This window comes from Jaculus jaculus, chromosome 4 (assembly GCF_020740685.1).
Source record: "Jaculus jaculus isolate mJacJac1 chromosome 4, mJacJac1.mat.Y.cur, whole genome shotgun sequence".
Taxonomy (NCBI): Eukaryota; Metazoa; Chordata; class Mammalia; order Rodentia; family Dipodidae; genus Jaculus; species Jaculus jaculus.
In genome coordinates this window covers 121,052,660-121,068,748 of record NC_059105.1, presented here as the reverse complement: position 1 = coordinate 121,068,748, position 16,089 = coordinate 121,052,660, and the positions used below count along the sequence as shown (strand labels likewise).

The window sequence follows — 16,089 nt, the reverse complement described above, 5'->3', positions numbered from 1 at the left end:
CATTTTTTTTGTTAGCCTGTGTCCTAACATATTTTTCAGAGGAAAATATGGTTCCCTTACAAACTTGTATTGTCAGATTCCACCAGGCACAGACTTTTCCCTTGTGAGTAGGAGTTAGTTGGCAAGTGTTCATTGATAACATTACCAACAGCATTTTACAAAGTGCAATAAATGGCATGGGTATGTGTCCATGCCTGGAACTCAAAAACATACATGAGCTTCCAGAAACATTAATGAAGAGAGAAAATCCATTATTTTTTCTCCCTGATATTAGCTAGCTCTTAGTGACTATTCATCTTACGTGTGATGGTGACTAAGATGTGGAAAATGGTAAGCAGACAGTCCGTAAGGGAGGTCATGCTTAGGATGATCATCTCAGCCTTGCATTACAGGGGCAACACTACCATAATCCATCAGGACCAGGCAGGACCACTGGGATTGCTCTGTGAAAGAAAGAAAAGGAGAACATGGGATTGATTAATGCCTACAATAAAGGCCTATTTTCCCCCAGATCAGTCTTTTGCTTAGCCATCAAGTGTGAGCAAGAACTAAATGTCATTTTATTTTCTTATATAATATTTTGTTTATTTATTTATGAGAGAGAGAGAGAATGAGGCAGATAGATAAAGAATGGGCATGCCAGGGCCTCTAGCCACTGCAAAGAAACTCCAGACACATGAGCCACCTTGTGCAAAAGCACTCACAGGGAATTCCAGAGAAATCCCAGGAGCACTAGAACCAGCATGACAAACAACACTGCACTAAGAAAGAATGATGGGGCTTTTTCTTATTTTAATCAATATCTGTTCATTAGGTGCAAGACACTGTCATGTGCAAACCATGGAATATTCATGCCAATATGATAAAAAAGTCCTACAGTGTTGGTGACAGAAGGAAAACAATAAAAGCTACAGAGAGTATAATGATTTATGTTAGAAATGATCTACACACACTATTAGAGGTATTTATTTATTCATTTATTTTTGTTGTTCCAAAAGGTACATGCTACCACATCAAGTGCTTCTTTGAGCTTATAACACACAAGCTGCTTCACAAGCAGTCACAGTGCAATTCCAGACTGTGCTGCCCAATTTCCCATCAGAATAATGTGCCTGAGTACAGTACAGCAGGAAACCACCTTTACGTAAGCAAGGAGATGTACCTGTGGCTCAGGGTCCCTGTCTGCCATCTCCCCAAAGTGTCTTACAATTTGTTCTTTTCATGTGATCTTTGAGAGAAGCAAACCAGGAAACAGGTAGCTCTTTTAGACAGGGTGACTCCTGAAAGTAAAAGGACAGGACGTCTGCACTTGCTAGAATTCTTATGTCTTCCCTAGACCTGTTTTTTCAAGCAATCAGGGCCCATCCTGGGAGGGAGGTCTTTCCTAGGATTTAAACATTGTGGTTGGTCAAGTTCAGGCCCCGGAACTTCGTGTCAGGGCTAACCTTTTCCTGAGACAGTCCCTAGTCCTAACCAACCAGTTGTTCCTCTGGTTCACTTGAGCTAGAAGGTAAGACCCACCACCATAAGGTTATAAATACATTTGTGAGGGGAGGGCACCTTCTCTGAACTGCCTATCACTTGGGAACTTCCAGCTGGTTGTGACTTTCCCCTCACTTGGCCCAGGCTCAGCCTTGTTACGCCAAGGGGAAGGCCCAGTAGCCCTTATTCTCCACATGGGCTCTTTACCCCTTCCAGGTCCCCATATGACATGAGCTCTTTGAACTTTCTTTTCTGTCTTTTCTTTTTTTAAAAATTTTATAAAAGTTTTTAAAAATATTATTTATTTGAAAGAGAGAGAGAGTTGCAGATAGAAAGAGAATAGACACACCAGGGCCTTCAGCCACTGCAATTGAACTCCAGACGATGCACCTCCTTGTGCATCTGGCTTATGTAGGTCCTGGGGAATTGAACCTGGGTCCTTTGGCTTTGCAAGCAAGCACCTTGACCACTAAGCCATTTCTCCAGCTCTCATTCTATCTTTTAAAAGTGTATTTTCTACTGAAGTAACAGAACCTCCTATTTTCCCCACCCCTAAAACAAACTTTGGGGTCTTGGGCTATCCTGGCATTGCAAGAATTTGGTGGGAAAATGAGCATGGTGGGATGAGGGTGAACTGGTTGACCCTCCAGGGCAGAGGTGGGGACAGGGTGAACTTGATAATCCCACTGGACAGAGGGCGCTTGTCCTTAGAGACACACAGGTCCTTAGCCTTCGGCACCAGGCTCCTGTCCAGAGCAGCCCAGCCAGTGTGCAGACACTGACAGCAGATAGCAGTTCCTCAGGTGGGGCTGAGGAAGGCAATGGTAACACAGTGCACCCTCTTCCTCCAACAGCACATTTCTTTGCACCAGCTCCGTGCAGTGGCCATTTGTACTCTTTGAGGGTAGATAATGCTTGGAAATAGTTCCAAGTTCTTTGGAGCCAAATCCAGTGACAAAATGGCAATTGTGCCGAGGAACCAAACACAATTTACTGCTGTAAAAGCAAAGCCATTACATGGCTCACAAATGGACTCCAGTGGCAATTCTAAAAATAAGAATTCAAATGATGATGGAGCCATGACAGCCCCAATGACATGAGTGTTGTGTGTGGTTTCCTGAGCAGATGCTGGGAGAGTTTCCATGGGAACAGGAAGTAGGTTCATTTGCCAATCATTTGGGCAGCCTTAAGGACAAATCTATGCATTATGTGTCAAACAAGGTTAGGGAAGATAGGAGTTAAGTTCCAACTCTGCCATGCCTTTGGCACATGAGTTCTGAGTACCTCTTGTTTCCCTATAATAGGCAGCATCTGTCTGTGTCCCCACAGACTATGTCACCTCACCTCCAACAGCTAACATAGCTGTTCTCCAAGACTCCATTCCACTTTCACCTCCTATCAATGGAGTTAGTTCCTCTCCTATTCTTGCTTTTTTCTTCTTATTTTTTTGAATGCATGTGTGTGCGTGTGGTACATGTGTGGTGTATGTATGTCTATATGTGTGTACCCTGTGGACATGCTTTTCACTCATTTGCCTATTTCTTTTCACAGTGCATGAACTACAACCCCATGGGGAATACCTACAACTCCATGAAGGAGCATCCCCAACGGAATGGGGGCAGGGATGAGGGAAAGAGGGTTCCAACATATGATGTACCATACAAAACATCTCATTAATAATAATAATAAACATTAAAAGAAAAGAAATAGGCAGGTGAGTGAAAAGAAGGGACTCCCAGCATTCTCTTTTCTTTACACAGTTTTCCAGGCCTTTTCCATGGGATCTCTGGCCAGGTGGGTGCCTTTCCTTGGCTGTACTTCCCTAAATGAATATAACTTAATAATTATCCTTCTCAGTATTTTTTAAATTCAGTTTTTTTAAAACTAAAAGTAGACACAGGGCTAGAGGGATGGTTAAGTAGTTAAGGCACTTGCCTGCAAAGCCAAAGGATACAGGTTCCACATAAGCCAGATGCACAAGGGAGAGCATACATCTGGAGTTCATTTGCAGTGTCCTAAGGTCCTGGTGTGCCCATTCTCTCTCTTTCTACCTGCCTTCTTCTCTCTCTCTCTCTCTCTCTCTCTCTCTCTCTCTCTCTCTCTTACACACACACACACACACACACACACACACACACACACAAATAAATAAAAATAAAAATAAACACTTTAAAAAAAGTAGATATGTACCTGGGTTTAGGGTTCAAGGACTTCCCTGAACCCCTAGTACTATTACAAGACAGCTGATAAACTTAATCATGAAGAATGGCAAGTTCTTCATACTCTGGGCCTTCTACCTGGTCAAGTACAAGAGAACCATTTTAGTAATTCATGACAGAAATAGGCCTCTATACCTCTGCAATAGCCACTGACCTCTTCCCCATCTGGTAAGTGGATTTGTGACATTTACTGTTTCAATAATTTACCATTGTTTCACAAAAATGACAAATGCTTAAAACAGAAATTTTAAACTGTGCTCTTAGGACACAGTGACAAGAAATAGCAGCTAGAGGAGGGGTAGAGCCAGTGCTCAGGTGTGATTCTACTTACAAGAATGGTTGTACTGTACTCCATGACACAAGAGGGTACATACTGTTACTTCCACATTTCAAATTTCAACCAACATCTTTAAAGAGGGATACAATAATTCCAAGTATAACCACCTCCTAAATATTTTTAATTTTCATGACAATGTAACTTACATAGCAAAAAAAATAAAAGAAAGAAAGAAAAAAGAAAACCTCCATTGACCTTGCTAAGCGCAGACTTTTGTCAACTGTACATGCTAGCCTATCACCCTAAACTACTGAGAGAACATTTCCATCATCTACATCATATCAGCCCCTCCACCAGTTACTTCTGTCTCCAAACAACAGGTTTTATTGTTGCTGGGAAGTTCATAAAAGGGAGCAGTTTTGCTTAAGTTTAATAAAGTCATTTTATTTTAGATTTCTCTACCGGCTCCAACATAGGTAAAAATCCACAGTGAAAGTAAGTACTAGATTAAGAAGGAAATAATCAGTAATACTAATAGAAATCTGATGTTTCCCTTCGATGCAAAGAAAAGCAATGTGAGTGGCCTCAACAAAATCTACCAGTAATATTACCTTTACCTTTTCATCTTTCAGATACTCAATGTCTCTTGTGTTATAGCCATCTCTATGACAATTACTTAGCACCCTGAACCAGTACTTCTGACTTCATCCACGCTGAGATGGGACAGACTCAGATTTGCGCATCAAGCAAGTTACTGTTCTGGAGGGACCTGAGAGATGGAAAGAAATCCATGTTTTGAGTGTGGCGCTTCAGCCCCTTGGCCAGGTTCCAGTAATCACAAGGCTTGCTCACACACTGCTCCATCCCTGCTTCTGCTTCTGCCCACAAAGTGTCCATCTCACTTGCAACCATCCCCAACCAAAGCCCCAAGGAGAGCCATCTACAATCACTATCTGCATCTCCATTTCCTCATCACACTCCACCATTCCACAAATGACTTTCAACAGAGGTCACAGATGCCCTTTGCATTGCTCTCAGTAGGCACATTTCTGCCAGGCGTTCTCTTCAGAATGACTGCTGGTCCACCACCGGATGAACACTCTCTACTGCTCTTTCAAACTCTCTGACCAGCCATGTCCTGTACAGTCTTTCCTCTGCCTGCCCCTCACATGCTGGGCTACATGGCATCCTTGGTTACCTCTATTCTCACTCCAAAGCTCTTCATGGAGTTCTTAGCCATGTTCATTACTGAAGCAATCATCTACGTGTTAATATCAGTTACCATACCAAGTATTATACACAAAGCTCCACACACAGCAGTAAATGATGACTTGGTCATGGATCACAAAAACATGGAGGCTTATGAAAAATCAAATCAAGTATTTAAGTTCAGAATAAAATTTGAAATCAAGATGTGAACCCTGAGCTGCCTGCTTCCAAACTTATGATGAACAACTTCACTACTTATCCTCAAAATTAAAGATGAATTATGATTCTTGAGGCAAAAACCTACTTTGATATCTAATGAAACTTTCCCTTTCCTTGTTATCTAACAGGACAACCTCATTCACAGCTGACATGGAGGTACTCTGAAGAGGCCATTCAAGAAAGTACTTGTTTTTCTATCATCAAAGCAGCCTTCAAATGTTGGCTCCCTTACGTCAGCCTCAGCTGCAGTCTGTTCCACCCAGGAGCATCTTGTCTTGTTCTTGGCTGCACACAGTACCTGTGGATGATGCATAGCTCTCATGGTGCCCCATACTAGGCCATCAGTGTTTCTATTTTTACTTTCTTAGAACTTAACTGAGTTCTTCATACACAGTTCTGTTTCCCTGTCTTCTCTTTTTGCTTTTTCCCTAGAGGGACCCAATTCCCTACCCTGAGTGAACTCTACTTTTGGTTGTGTTAAAGAAGCACATGTTCAATAATTTAATTTTTTCTTATTTTTGAGTGGGAATAACATTCTTTCCAGTGTTCTATACTTTTGGTATAACTCCTACAGCTTGATTTTTTTTCAGTTTTGTTTCACTGACTTTTGATGAGTCATATTCCAAAGCATGAGAACTTATTAATCTCTTCTTTGCTATATACACACACCATCTCATAAAATCTTTACCTGCTCCTAATTGTGACAAATGTTCCCAAATATTTCATCTGAAATGTTTTTATATTTTCATTTTTCACATTAGGAATATGTTTCTTTAGCTATATAGTAAAAAGTAGAGAAAAATTAATGTTGAAGAGAGTTACTACCCATTACCCACTAATTTAATGGACAGATTTTATTGAGTAGTTTTTCTCTTTCATGAAATTGCATATAAACTTGGAGGTCATGAATAAGTATATCTGTTTTTGATCTTTATGTTCTGTCTCTTTGGTCTACTTATTGTAACTTATAATTCTGATGTTACAGGAATGTTTTTCCATCTCATCATTTGATTTATTCAAAACTATCTGGTCTTGGTTCTTTGCTTTGCCACACTGATTCTAAAATTTGCTTAGGAAAGTCTATGAAAAAAAGAAAAAACAAAAAATCTCACTTGGGATATTGACTTGAATTACTTTGGATTATAGATGAATTTGGATAGAAATGGCCTTACTATGGCATTGAGTCTTTGCATCCATTAACATGATATTTCCATTAATTTGAGATTCCTGAATATCTCACCCCATACATCAGTAAACCCCACTACTTTGCCAGTATTTTTTGTATATATATATATATATATATATATATACACATATTTTATTATTTAGTTTTGTATTCAGCAAATACAGCCAGTTTGGTACCATTATTAGGCTCATCCATTTCCTACCCCTTCCCCCTGGCCCCTCCTTGTTGAGATATATGGGTCATGCATTCTGGAGTTAGCCCAGAGTTATGGGTAGGATAAATGTCTCTGCATATCATGACCCAATATGTGGCTCTGGCATTCTTTCTGCCCCCTCTTCCACAAAATTTCCCTGAGCCATGTTGGGTTCAGTTTTGTTGTGCTTCAGGGATGAGGTGTTGGGGGTCCTCTGGGTCTCTGGATCTCTGATTTGGTAGGAGTTGATTTTTCCTGTGTTGATCTCCTTCACCCTTGTGCTGGTACCTGATTCACCAAGAAAACAGCACCCTTGCTTGTTTTGCCAATTGTGCTTAGTTTCAGCCAGGGCCCTTTTGAGGTATGTGGCTCTCTCCTTAGGATTTATATCTATCTGAAAATGAGAAGCAGATTCTCCAATGGAAAGTAAGTTAGCACCAGACAAATGAGATAACACTTACTTTTTTATAGAGAATTTAATAGGTGTGGGCCCTCTTGTAGCCCACGATTGGTGGTAGCTTGTTAATGGAGAGTGGGCTCATGTTTGGATATGGTTCTGACTTGTTTCCCAGATCTAGCTATGGGCACCATACCACTGAGGGAATTAGTTAGCCAAATCAAGAGCAGTTTATTGCCCACCATGGCTGTGCGCCATTATTGCACTTGTGTGAGCTTCATGGCAGGTTATTTGCTGTTAAGTAGGTTAGACCATGAGTTGCTTGGACAGATTGGTCATTTTCCCCCAGCCAACCATGTAGCACCTTCTGGCACTAGACATGCTGACTGTCTGGGGACTGACTCTCTTCCAGCTTCCAGCCATGTCATTCCATTTTATGTGTCAACCACATAAAGTGTCTTCAGCAGTAGGGTCTTACACTAACCTTTGGTAGGTCATCAAGTACTCTGACAGAAATCTGTCTTTCTTTTAGGAAACCTTGTAGGTCTCTCTGATCAAAATCTCATTGTGGAAGATAGCCACATGCTTTTACTGGGAGTTGCAGTCAGTGCCAACTAAGAAAAGGAAGAAAAAGATAACTAATATAAAAGAGTTAGAGAAAAGAGAGAGAGAGAGTGGTGGGGAGGGGAGAGATGTGGAAGATTAAGGTCAGTCTTCATCATACCCCCTCCAGTGTCTTGTGGCTCAGGTGTTTCCTCTAGGGGCCTGGTGAAGGTTCAGCCATTTGGTCTGCCTTTTAAGATGTAGAATTTTATGGTACCATTGCCGTTTGGGTCTAGATTTGTGTTTCTCATCCCTTCAATGCCCTTCCTTCCCTCCTCATCCATCCTATTATCTAGTCCACGAGCTGCTTTCTGGGTATGTAAGGCATCTTGTGTAGATGGAGTTTAGGTGCTGTAGATGAGTGAGACTATGTGGTGATTTTTTTTCTATGATTGGGTAAGTTCACTGAGAATGATCTGTTCCAGGTTCAACCATTTTTCTTCAAATTTCATTGTGTAATTTTTTTCTTACTTCTGTATAGACTTCCATTGTGTTGATATACCACATCTTAGTTATCCATTCTTCTAGTGATGGACATATGGGTTGATTCCAGCTCTTAGCTATTACGAATTGAGCCACTACAATTAAATTAAATCTGTATTTTGCCTTTGGTAGGATTTCCATCTTCACAATGTTAATTCTGCCTATCCAGGAGCATGGGTAGTCTTTCCATTTTCTCAAGTCCTCCTCAATTTCTTTTTTGAGTGTTTTTGTGTTTTCATTGTATAGATCTTTCACTTCCTTGGTTAATGTTATTCCAAGGTATTTTTTTTTATTGCTATTGAAAATGGGACCATGTCCCTTATTTCTTTCTCTGTATCTTTGTCATTTTCATGGCTACTGATTTTTATGCATTGATTTTGTATCCCGCTACTTTGCTATAGAAGTTAGACATCTTCAGGAGTTTTGGGTTACGGTTTCTCTGGTCTGTTACGTATACAATCATGTTATCAGCGAATAGAGCTAACTTAACTTCTTCCTTTCCAAATTGTATCCCTTTTATTTCCTTCTCCTGTTTTATTGCTTGAACCAGGACTTCCAGTACTATATTGAACAGCAGATGTGAGAGTGGACAACCCTGTCTTGTTCCTGATCTTAACAAGAATTCCTCCAGTCTCTCTCCATTAAGTATTATTTGGGCCTTGGGAGCTTTGTATATTGCCTTTATTATGTTAAGATATGAATCAACCCTGCCCATTCACTCCAATGTTTTGATCATGAAGTGATGTTGTATCTTGTCAAAGGCCTTTTCTGCATCTATCGAAATGATCATGTGGTTTTCCTGTTTAACCTTGTTTATGTGGTATATTACACTGACAGATTTACATATGTTGAACCACCCCTGTGTTCCTGGGATGAATCCCACTTGGTCAAGGTGTATAAAGCTTTTGATGTGTTTTTGGATTCAGTTTGTGAGGATTTTGTTCAGGATCTTTGTATCTAAGTTCATCAGGGAAATAGGCCGGTAGTTTTCTTTTCTTGTGGCATCCCTGCCTGGTTTTGGAATTAGGGTGATACTAGCTTCATAAAAGGAGTTGGGGAGCTTTCCCTTTTCTCCAATTGTGCAGCACAGTTTAAGGAAGATTGGTGTGAGTTCTTCCATGAAGGTTTGATAGAATTCACCTGAGAAGCCATCTAGTCTTGGACTCTTCTTTTGGGGGAGGTTTTTTTTTTTTTTAATTACTTTTTCAATTGCAATGAGTGTGATAGGTTTGTTTAGGAGATTAATCTGCTCTGGGTTTAGCTTTGATAAGTGGTATGCATCCAGGAATTTATCCATCTCCTCCTCATTTTCCAGTTTTGTGGAGTTAAGATTTATGAAATAAGTCCTGATGATTCTTCCAATTTCACTTATGTCTGTTGTGAACTCTTCTTTTTCATTTTGAATTTTGTTAGTATGAAGCATCTCTTTTTTTATTTTTTTGCTTGATCAAAGTGTCCAGGAGTTTGTTAATCTTGTTTATTTTTTTAAAGAACCAGCTCTTTGTTTTGTCAATTTTCTTAGTTGTTTTATTAGTTTCCAATTCATTAATTTCTGCTCTGATTTTAATTATTTCTTCCCTTCTGGAGCTCTTTGGGTTGGATTTTTCTTGCTTTTCCAGTGCGGTTAGGTGCATAGTTAGGTTACTGATTTGGGACCTTTCTGTCTTTTTTATGAAGGCATTGAGTGCTATGAATTTTCCCCTGAGGACTGCCTTCATTGTGTCCCATAAGTTTTGGTACAATGTATTCTCATCTTCATTCATTTCTAGAAATTTTGCAATTTCATTTTTTATTTCATCCACTATTCATTTATTGTTTAAAAGTGTGCTGTTAAGTTTCCAGGTGCAGTTGGGATTCCTGGTGGGTCTTTTGTTGTTAATTTCTAGCAATATAGCATTGTGATCTGATGTCATGCAGGGAATTATGTCAATCTTCCTAAATATGTAGAGGCAGGCTTTATGACCCAGTATATGGTCTATTTTAGAGAATGTTCCATGGGTTGCTGAGAAGAATTTGTAGTCTGTGGATTTGGGATGGAATGTTCTGTAGATGTCCAGTAGGTCTAAGTGATCTATTGTTTTGTTGAGCTCTCTTACTTCCCTGTTGAGTTTCTGTTTGGATGATCTATTACTGATAATGGTGTATTGAAGTCCCCAACTATGATGGTGTTGGTGCTTATTTCTGTTTTACTGTCAAGTAGGTTTTGGTTTATGAACTGTGGTGCCCCTGTGTTTGATGCATATAGATATGATTGTAATATCCTCTTGGTGGAATTTTTCCTTGGTAAGTAGGAAGTGGCCTTCTTTGTCTTTTTTGATTATTTTTGGTTTGAAGTTTTGTTTTTTTGTTTTTTTTTAAGGCAGGGTCTTGCTCTAGCTCAGGCTGACCTGGAATTCACCATGTAGTCTCAGGGTGGCCTTGAACTCACGGCGATCCTCATACCTCTGCCTCCCAAGTGCTGGGATTAAAGGCATGTGCCACCACGCCTGGCTTGAAGTCTATTTTATCTGATATTAATATAGCTACACCTGTTTGTTTCTTATTCCTGTTTACTTGGAATAATGTTTTCCACCCTTTCAGCCTGAGGAGGTTTCTGTCTTTAGTGGTGAGGTGGGTTTCTTGAAGACAACAGGTTGAGGGGTTTAATTTTTTGATCCATCCTGTTAGCTTGTGTCGCTTGATGGGTGAATTAAGGCCATTAATATTTAGGGTAATGACTGTGAGATTTGGTTTGATCCCTACCATATTGTGATGAGACATGTGGTTTGTTTTCATGGACTTTGAAGATTTTTGTGCCTACTCTGAATTTGGTTATAGTGATCTGCTTCTTATAGGTATTTGAGTTTGATTATTTGATTCTTCTGTGTGGAGAATTTCCTGAAATACTCTCTGTATGTTTTGTTTTGTGTTCATATAATTGTAAAGCTGAGTTTTCTCATGGAAAGTTTTTCTTTAACCATCTGTTATGAGGCATACTTTTGCTGGGTAGAGTAGTTTGTATTGGAAGCCATAGGTTCATAGACTTTGCAATGTTCCATTCCAGGCCCATCTAGATTTCAGGGTTTCCATTGAGAAGTCTGGAGTAATTCTGATGGGTTTACCTTTAGAAGTGGTGTGCTGTTTTTCCCTAGCTGCTTTTAGGATTTTCTCCTTGGTGCCAATGTTTAGAGTCTTAATGACAATATGTCTTGGAGAGTTTCTCCTTTGGTCCAATCTGTTTGGAGTTCTGTTAGCTTCTTGTATCTTGATGGGCCTTTCTTTTAAGAGACTGGGGAAGTTTTCTTCAGTTATTTTGTTAAATAAGTTATCCATGCCTTTGGTCTGAATTTCTTCTCCTTCTGGTATTCCAATGATATTAGCATGTTTAAGTGTATCCCACAATTCCCTCATGTTCTGTTCACAGAAACTTTTGAACTTACTGAAATTGTTGAACTCTCACACTGTTTCTTCTATCTTGTCTTCCAGATCAGAGTTTCTATCCTCTACATGGCTGACTCTATTCTTGAGAGCTTCTAGAGAGTTTTGCACTTGTTCAATTTGGTTTGCATTTTCTACTACTTTTTTATGTATAATTTCTGTCCCTTTGTCAAGCTCCTTTTTCACATCATGTTTTGATTTTCTTGATGCTTCTTGGAATTCATACTTGCATTTCTTTTTTTTTCAATGATACAAACATATTTATTCAAGGAAATTAGTAAGGAGCATAAACACACCATGTAATTTTGGCAATTCAGTGTTAATCCAGTTGTTTTTCTATATGCTTCAATCATACCTTCCATAAAATCTCTTTAGACAAATGCAACGGTACATTGAAAGCATAACCTTATGGCTGATTTAAAAGGGAGAATATCCCCCATATTTTAGACAGTTCATATATATTCAATATCACTAATTTCATCAAGAGCAAATTGCCAATTATTTATTACGTAAAACTTTCAGAATTAACGGAAATAACTTCCAGAGTTCTGAAGATCTGCTGCTCTGGGAATGTGGCCTTTCTGATGATCTGATGAAATGTTAACTGTCCAAACCTACAATATAGATTGTTAAATAACATTTGTTTAAAAAGAATAGCAATCTGTCTCGAGAGATGGCTTAGTGGTTAAGGCATTTGCCTACAAAGCCAAAGGATCTTGGTTCAATTCTCCAGGACCCACATAAGCCAGATGCACAAGGAGGGGCATGCATCTGGAGTTTGTTTGCAGGGGCTAGAGGCCTTGGCATGCCCATTCTCTCTCTTTCTCCCTCTCCCTCTCTCTGTGTCTCACTTGCTCTCTCAAAATGGATAAAGAAAATTAAAAAAAAAAAAAAAAAAGGATAGCAATCAAGAAAGTGAGCTTCCTCCTGGTAAGAATTTTTGCTGTGTCCGAAATGCCAGGCTGGCAATGAATGGTCCAATATCTATTGAGTGAGTACATTTCATACTGTTTTTGCTAAAGTATTTAAGTTACAGGCATTATAAAGAAAGTATAGTTTGACTACAAATATACTCAATGGTGATCTTTAAAAAAATCAGATTTGAAACATACCAGAATATTTTAGGAAGCTCAAGTTTAAAAGAAAATAAGGATAGCCAGTACAAGGACTTGTGTTCTAGCTGATATTACCTACTTTCTCTATAACTATACCAACCTGCCAATTGCAGTAGACTCTATTTTCTGTAGAGCTTTTGTGTTATACTATAGCCTCTATTTAACCAAACACTGTGTCTTAAAACCCTTTTGAGTAATTTAAAATTTAAATTTATGAATACCTTACTTCATTATAGTTTATGATATGCACATTAAACCCTAGGTGACCATTAAAGGCTTAAAGTCACTATTACTGTATTTCTTTTCTTTCTTTTTCTCTCTTGTTTTTGGTTTTTCAAGGTAGGGTTTCACTCTAGCCCAGGCTGACCTGGAATTCACTATGTAGTCTCAGGGTTGCCTCTGACTCATTGTGATCCTCTTGCCTCAGCCTCCCAAGTGCTGGGATTAAAGGTGTGTGCCACCACACCTGGCTGTCATTACTGTATTTCTTAATGAATATACTAAACCTTTAAGTACAAATGCTTTTATTTGAAACTCCTGTAAAGTAAAGCCACTAAGTGGTAAAGTTTTTTTTTTTTTTTGTTTTGTTTTTTAATTTTTATTAACATTTTCCATGATTATAAAATATATCCCATGGTAATTCCCTCCCTCCCCACCCCCACACTTTCCCGTTTGAAATTCCATTCTCAATCATATTACCTCCCCATTACAATCATTGTAATTACATATATACAATATCAACCTATTAAGTATCCTCCTCCCTTCCTTTCTCCACCCTTTATGTCTCCTTTTCAACTTACTGGCCTCTGCTACTAAGTATTTTCATTCTCACACAGAAGCCCAGTCATCTGTAGCTAGGATCCCCATATGAGGGAGAACATGTGGCGCTTGGCTTTCTGGGCCTGGGTTACCTGACTTAGTATAATACTTTCCAGGTCCATCCATTTTTCTGCAAATTTCATAACTTCATTTTTCTTTACCGCTGAGTAGAACTCCATTGTATAAATGTACCACATCTTCATTATCCACTCATCTGGTGAGGGACATCTAGGCTGGTTCCATTTCCCAGCTATTATAAATTGAGCAGCAATAAACATGGTTGAGCATGTACTTCTAAGGAAATGAGATGAATCCTTTGGATATATGCCTAGGAGTGCTATAGCTGGGTCATATGGTAGATCAATCTCTAGCTGCTTTAGGAACCTCCACACTGTTTTCCACAATGGCTGGACCAGATTGCATTCCCACCAGCAGTGCAGAAGGGTTCCTTTTTTTCCACATCCCCGCCAACATTTATGATCATTTGTTTTCATGATGGTGGCCAATCTGACAGGAGTGAGATGGAATCTCAATGTAGTTTTAATCTGCATTTCCCTGATGACTAGTGACGTAGAACATTTTTTTAGGTGCTTATATGCCATTCGTATTTCTTCCTTTGAGAACTCTCTATTTAGCTCCTTAGCCCATTTTTTGATTGGCCTGTTTGATTCCTTATTAGTTAACTTTTTGAGTTCTTTGTATATCCTAGATATTAATCCTTTATCAGATATATAGCTGGCGAAGATTTTTTCCCATTCTGTAGGTTGCCTCTTTGCTTTTTTCACTGTGTCCTTTGCGGTGCAAAATCTTTGTAATTTCATTAGGTCCCAGTGGTTAATCTGTGGTTTTATTGCCTGAGCAATTGGGGTTGTATTTAGAAAGTCTTTGCCAAGACCAATATGTTGGAGGGTTTCCCCTACTTTTTCCTCTAGCAGTTTCAAAGTTTCCGGTCTGATGTTAAGGTCTTTAATCCATTTGGACTTAATTCTTGTGCATGGCGAGAGAGAAGAATCTATTTTCATCCTTCTGCAGATATTAATCCAGTTTTCAAAACACCATTTGCTGAAGAGGCTGTCTCTTCTCCAATGAGTATTTTTGGCATTTTTATCGAATATCAGGTGGCTATAGCTACTTGGGCTTACATCTGGGTCCTCTATTCTGTTCCACTGATCTACATGTCTGTTTTTGTGCCAGTACCATGCTGTTTTTGTTACTATGGCTCTGTAGTATAGGTTAAAATCAGGTATGGTGATACCACCAGCCTCTTTTTTGTTGCTCAGTATTATTTTAGATATTCGAGGTTTTTTATGATTCCAAATGAATTTTTGGATTGTTTTTTCTATTTCCATGAAGAAAGCCTTTGGAATTTTGATAGGGATTGCATTAAATGTGTAGATTGCTTTAGGTAAGATTGCCATTTTCACGATATTGATTCTTCCAAGCCAGGAACAAGGGATGTTTCTCCACTTTCTAGTGTCTTCTGCAATTTCTCGCTTGAGTGTCTTAAAGTTCTCATTGTATAGATTCTTTACTTCCTTAGTTAGGTTTATTCCAAGGTATTTTATTTTTTTTGATGCAATTGTGAATGGGAGTGATTCTCTGATTTCATCCTCTGTGTGTTTGTTGTTAGCATATATGAAGGCTACTGATTTCTGTGTATTTATTTTGTATCCTGCTACATTGCTGTAGGTTTTGATTAGTTCTAACAGCTTGCTAGTAGAGTCTTTAGGGTCCTTTATGTATAGAATCATGTCATCTGCAAATAATGATAGCTTGATTTCTTCCTTTCCAATTTGTATCCCTTTTATGTGTGTCTCTTGCCTTATTGCTATGGCTAAGACTTCCAAAACTATATTAAATAGAAGTGGAGACAGTGGACACCCTTGTCTTGTTCCTGATTTTAGTGGAAAAGCTTCCAGTTTTTCCCCATTTAGTAATATGTTGGCTGTAGGCTTGTCATAAATAGCCTTTATTATATTGAGATATGTTCCTTCTATTCCCAGTCTCTGTAGGACTTTTATCATGAAGGGATGTTGGATTTTGTCAAATGCTTTCTCTGCATCTAATGAGATGATCATGTGATTTTTGTCCTTCAACCCATTTATGTAATGTATTACATTTATAGATTTGCGTATGTTGAACCATCCCTGCATCTCTGGGATAAAGCCTACTTGGTCAGGGTGAATGATCTTTTTGATATACTCTTGTATTCTGTTTGCCAATATTTTGTTGAGAATTTTTGCATCTATGTTCATGAGGGAGATTGGTCTGTAATTTTCTTTTTTTGTTCTATCTTTGCCTGGTTTTGGTATCAGGGTGATGCTGGCCTCATAGAAGGAGTTTGGTAGGATTCCTTCTTTTTCTATTTCCTGGAAAAGCTTAAGAAGCAATGGTGTTAGCTCTTCCTTAAAAGTCTGGTAAAATTCAGCAGTGAATCCATCCGGGCCTGGGCTTTTTTTAGTTGGGAGAT

General features: G+C 38.9%; 1 protein-coding gene across 1 annotated transcript in view; it reads right to left on the bottom strand.

Annotated features, from left to right (window-relative positions):
* Positions 1-251: 251 nt before the first annotated feature.
* Positions 252-16,089, bottom strand: part of Lonrf2 (LON peptidase N-terminal domain and ring finger 2) — a 58,188-nt gene continuing 42,350 nt past the window's right edge. The window contains 7 exon segments of the mRNA XM_045148389.1: positions 252-443; positions 1,163-1,219; positions 1,221-1,261; positions 3,719-3,779; positions 4,596-4,680; positions 6,095-6,183; positions 12,215-12,299. Of these exon segments, the coding sequence (XP_045004324.1) occupies positions 252-443; positions 1,163-1,219; positions 1,221-1,261; positions 3,719-3,779; positions 4,596-4,680; positions 6,095-6,183; positions 12,215-12,299 (610 nt within the window).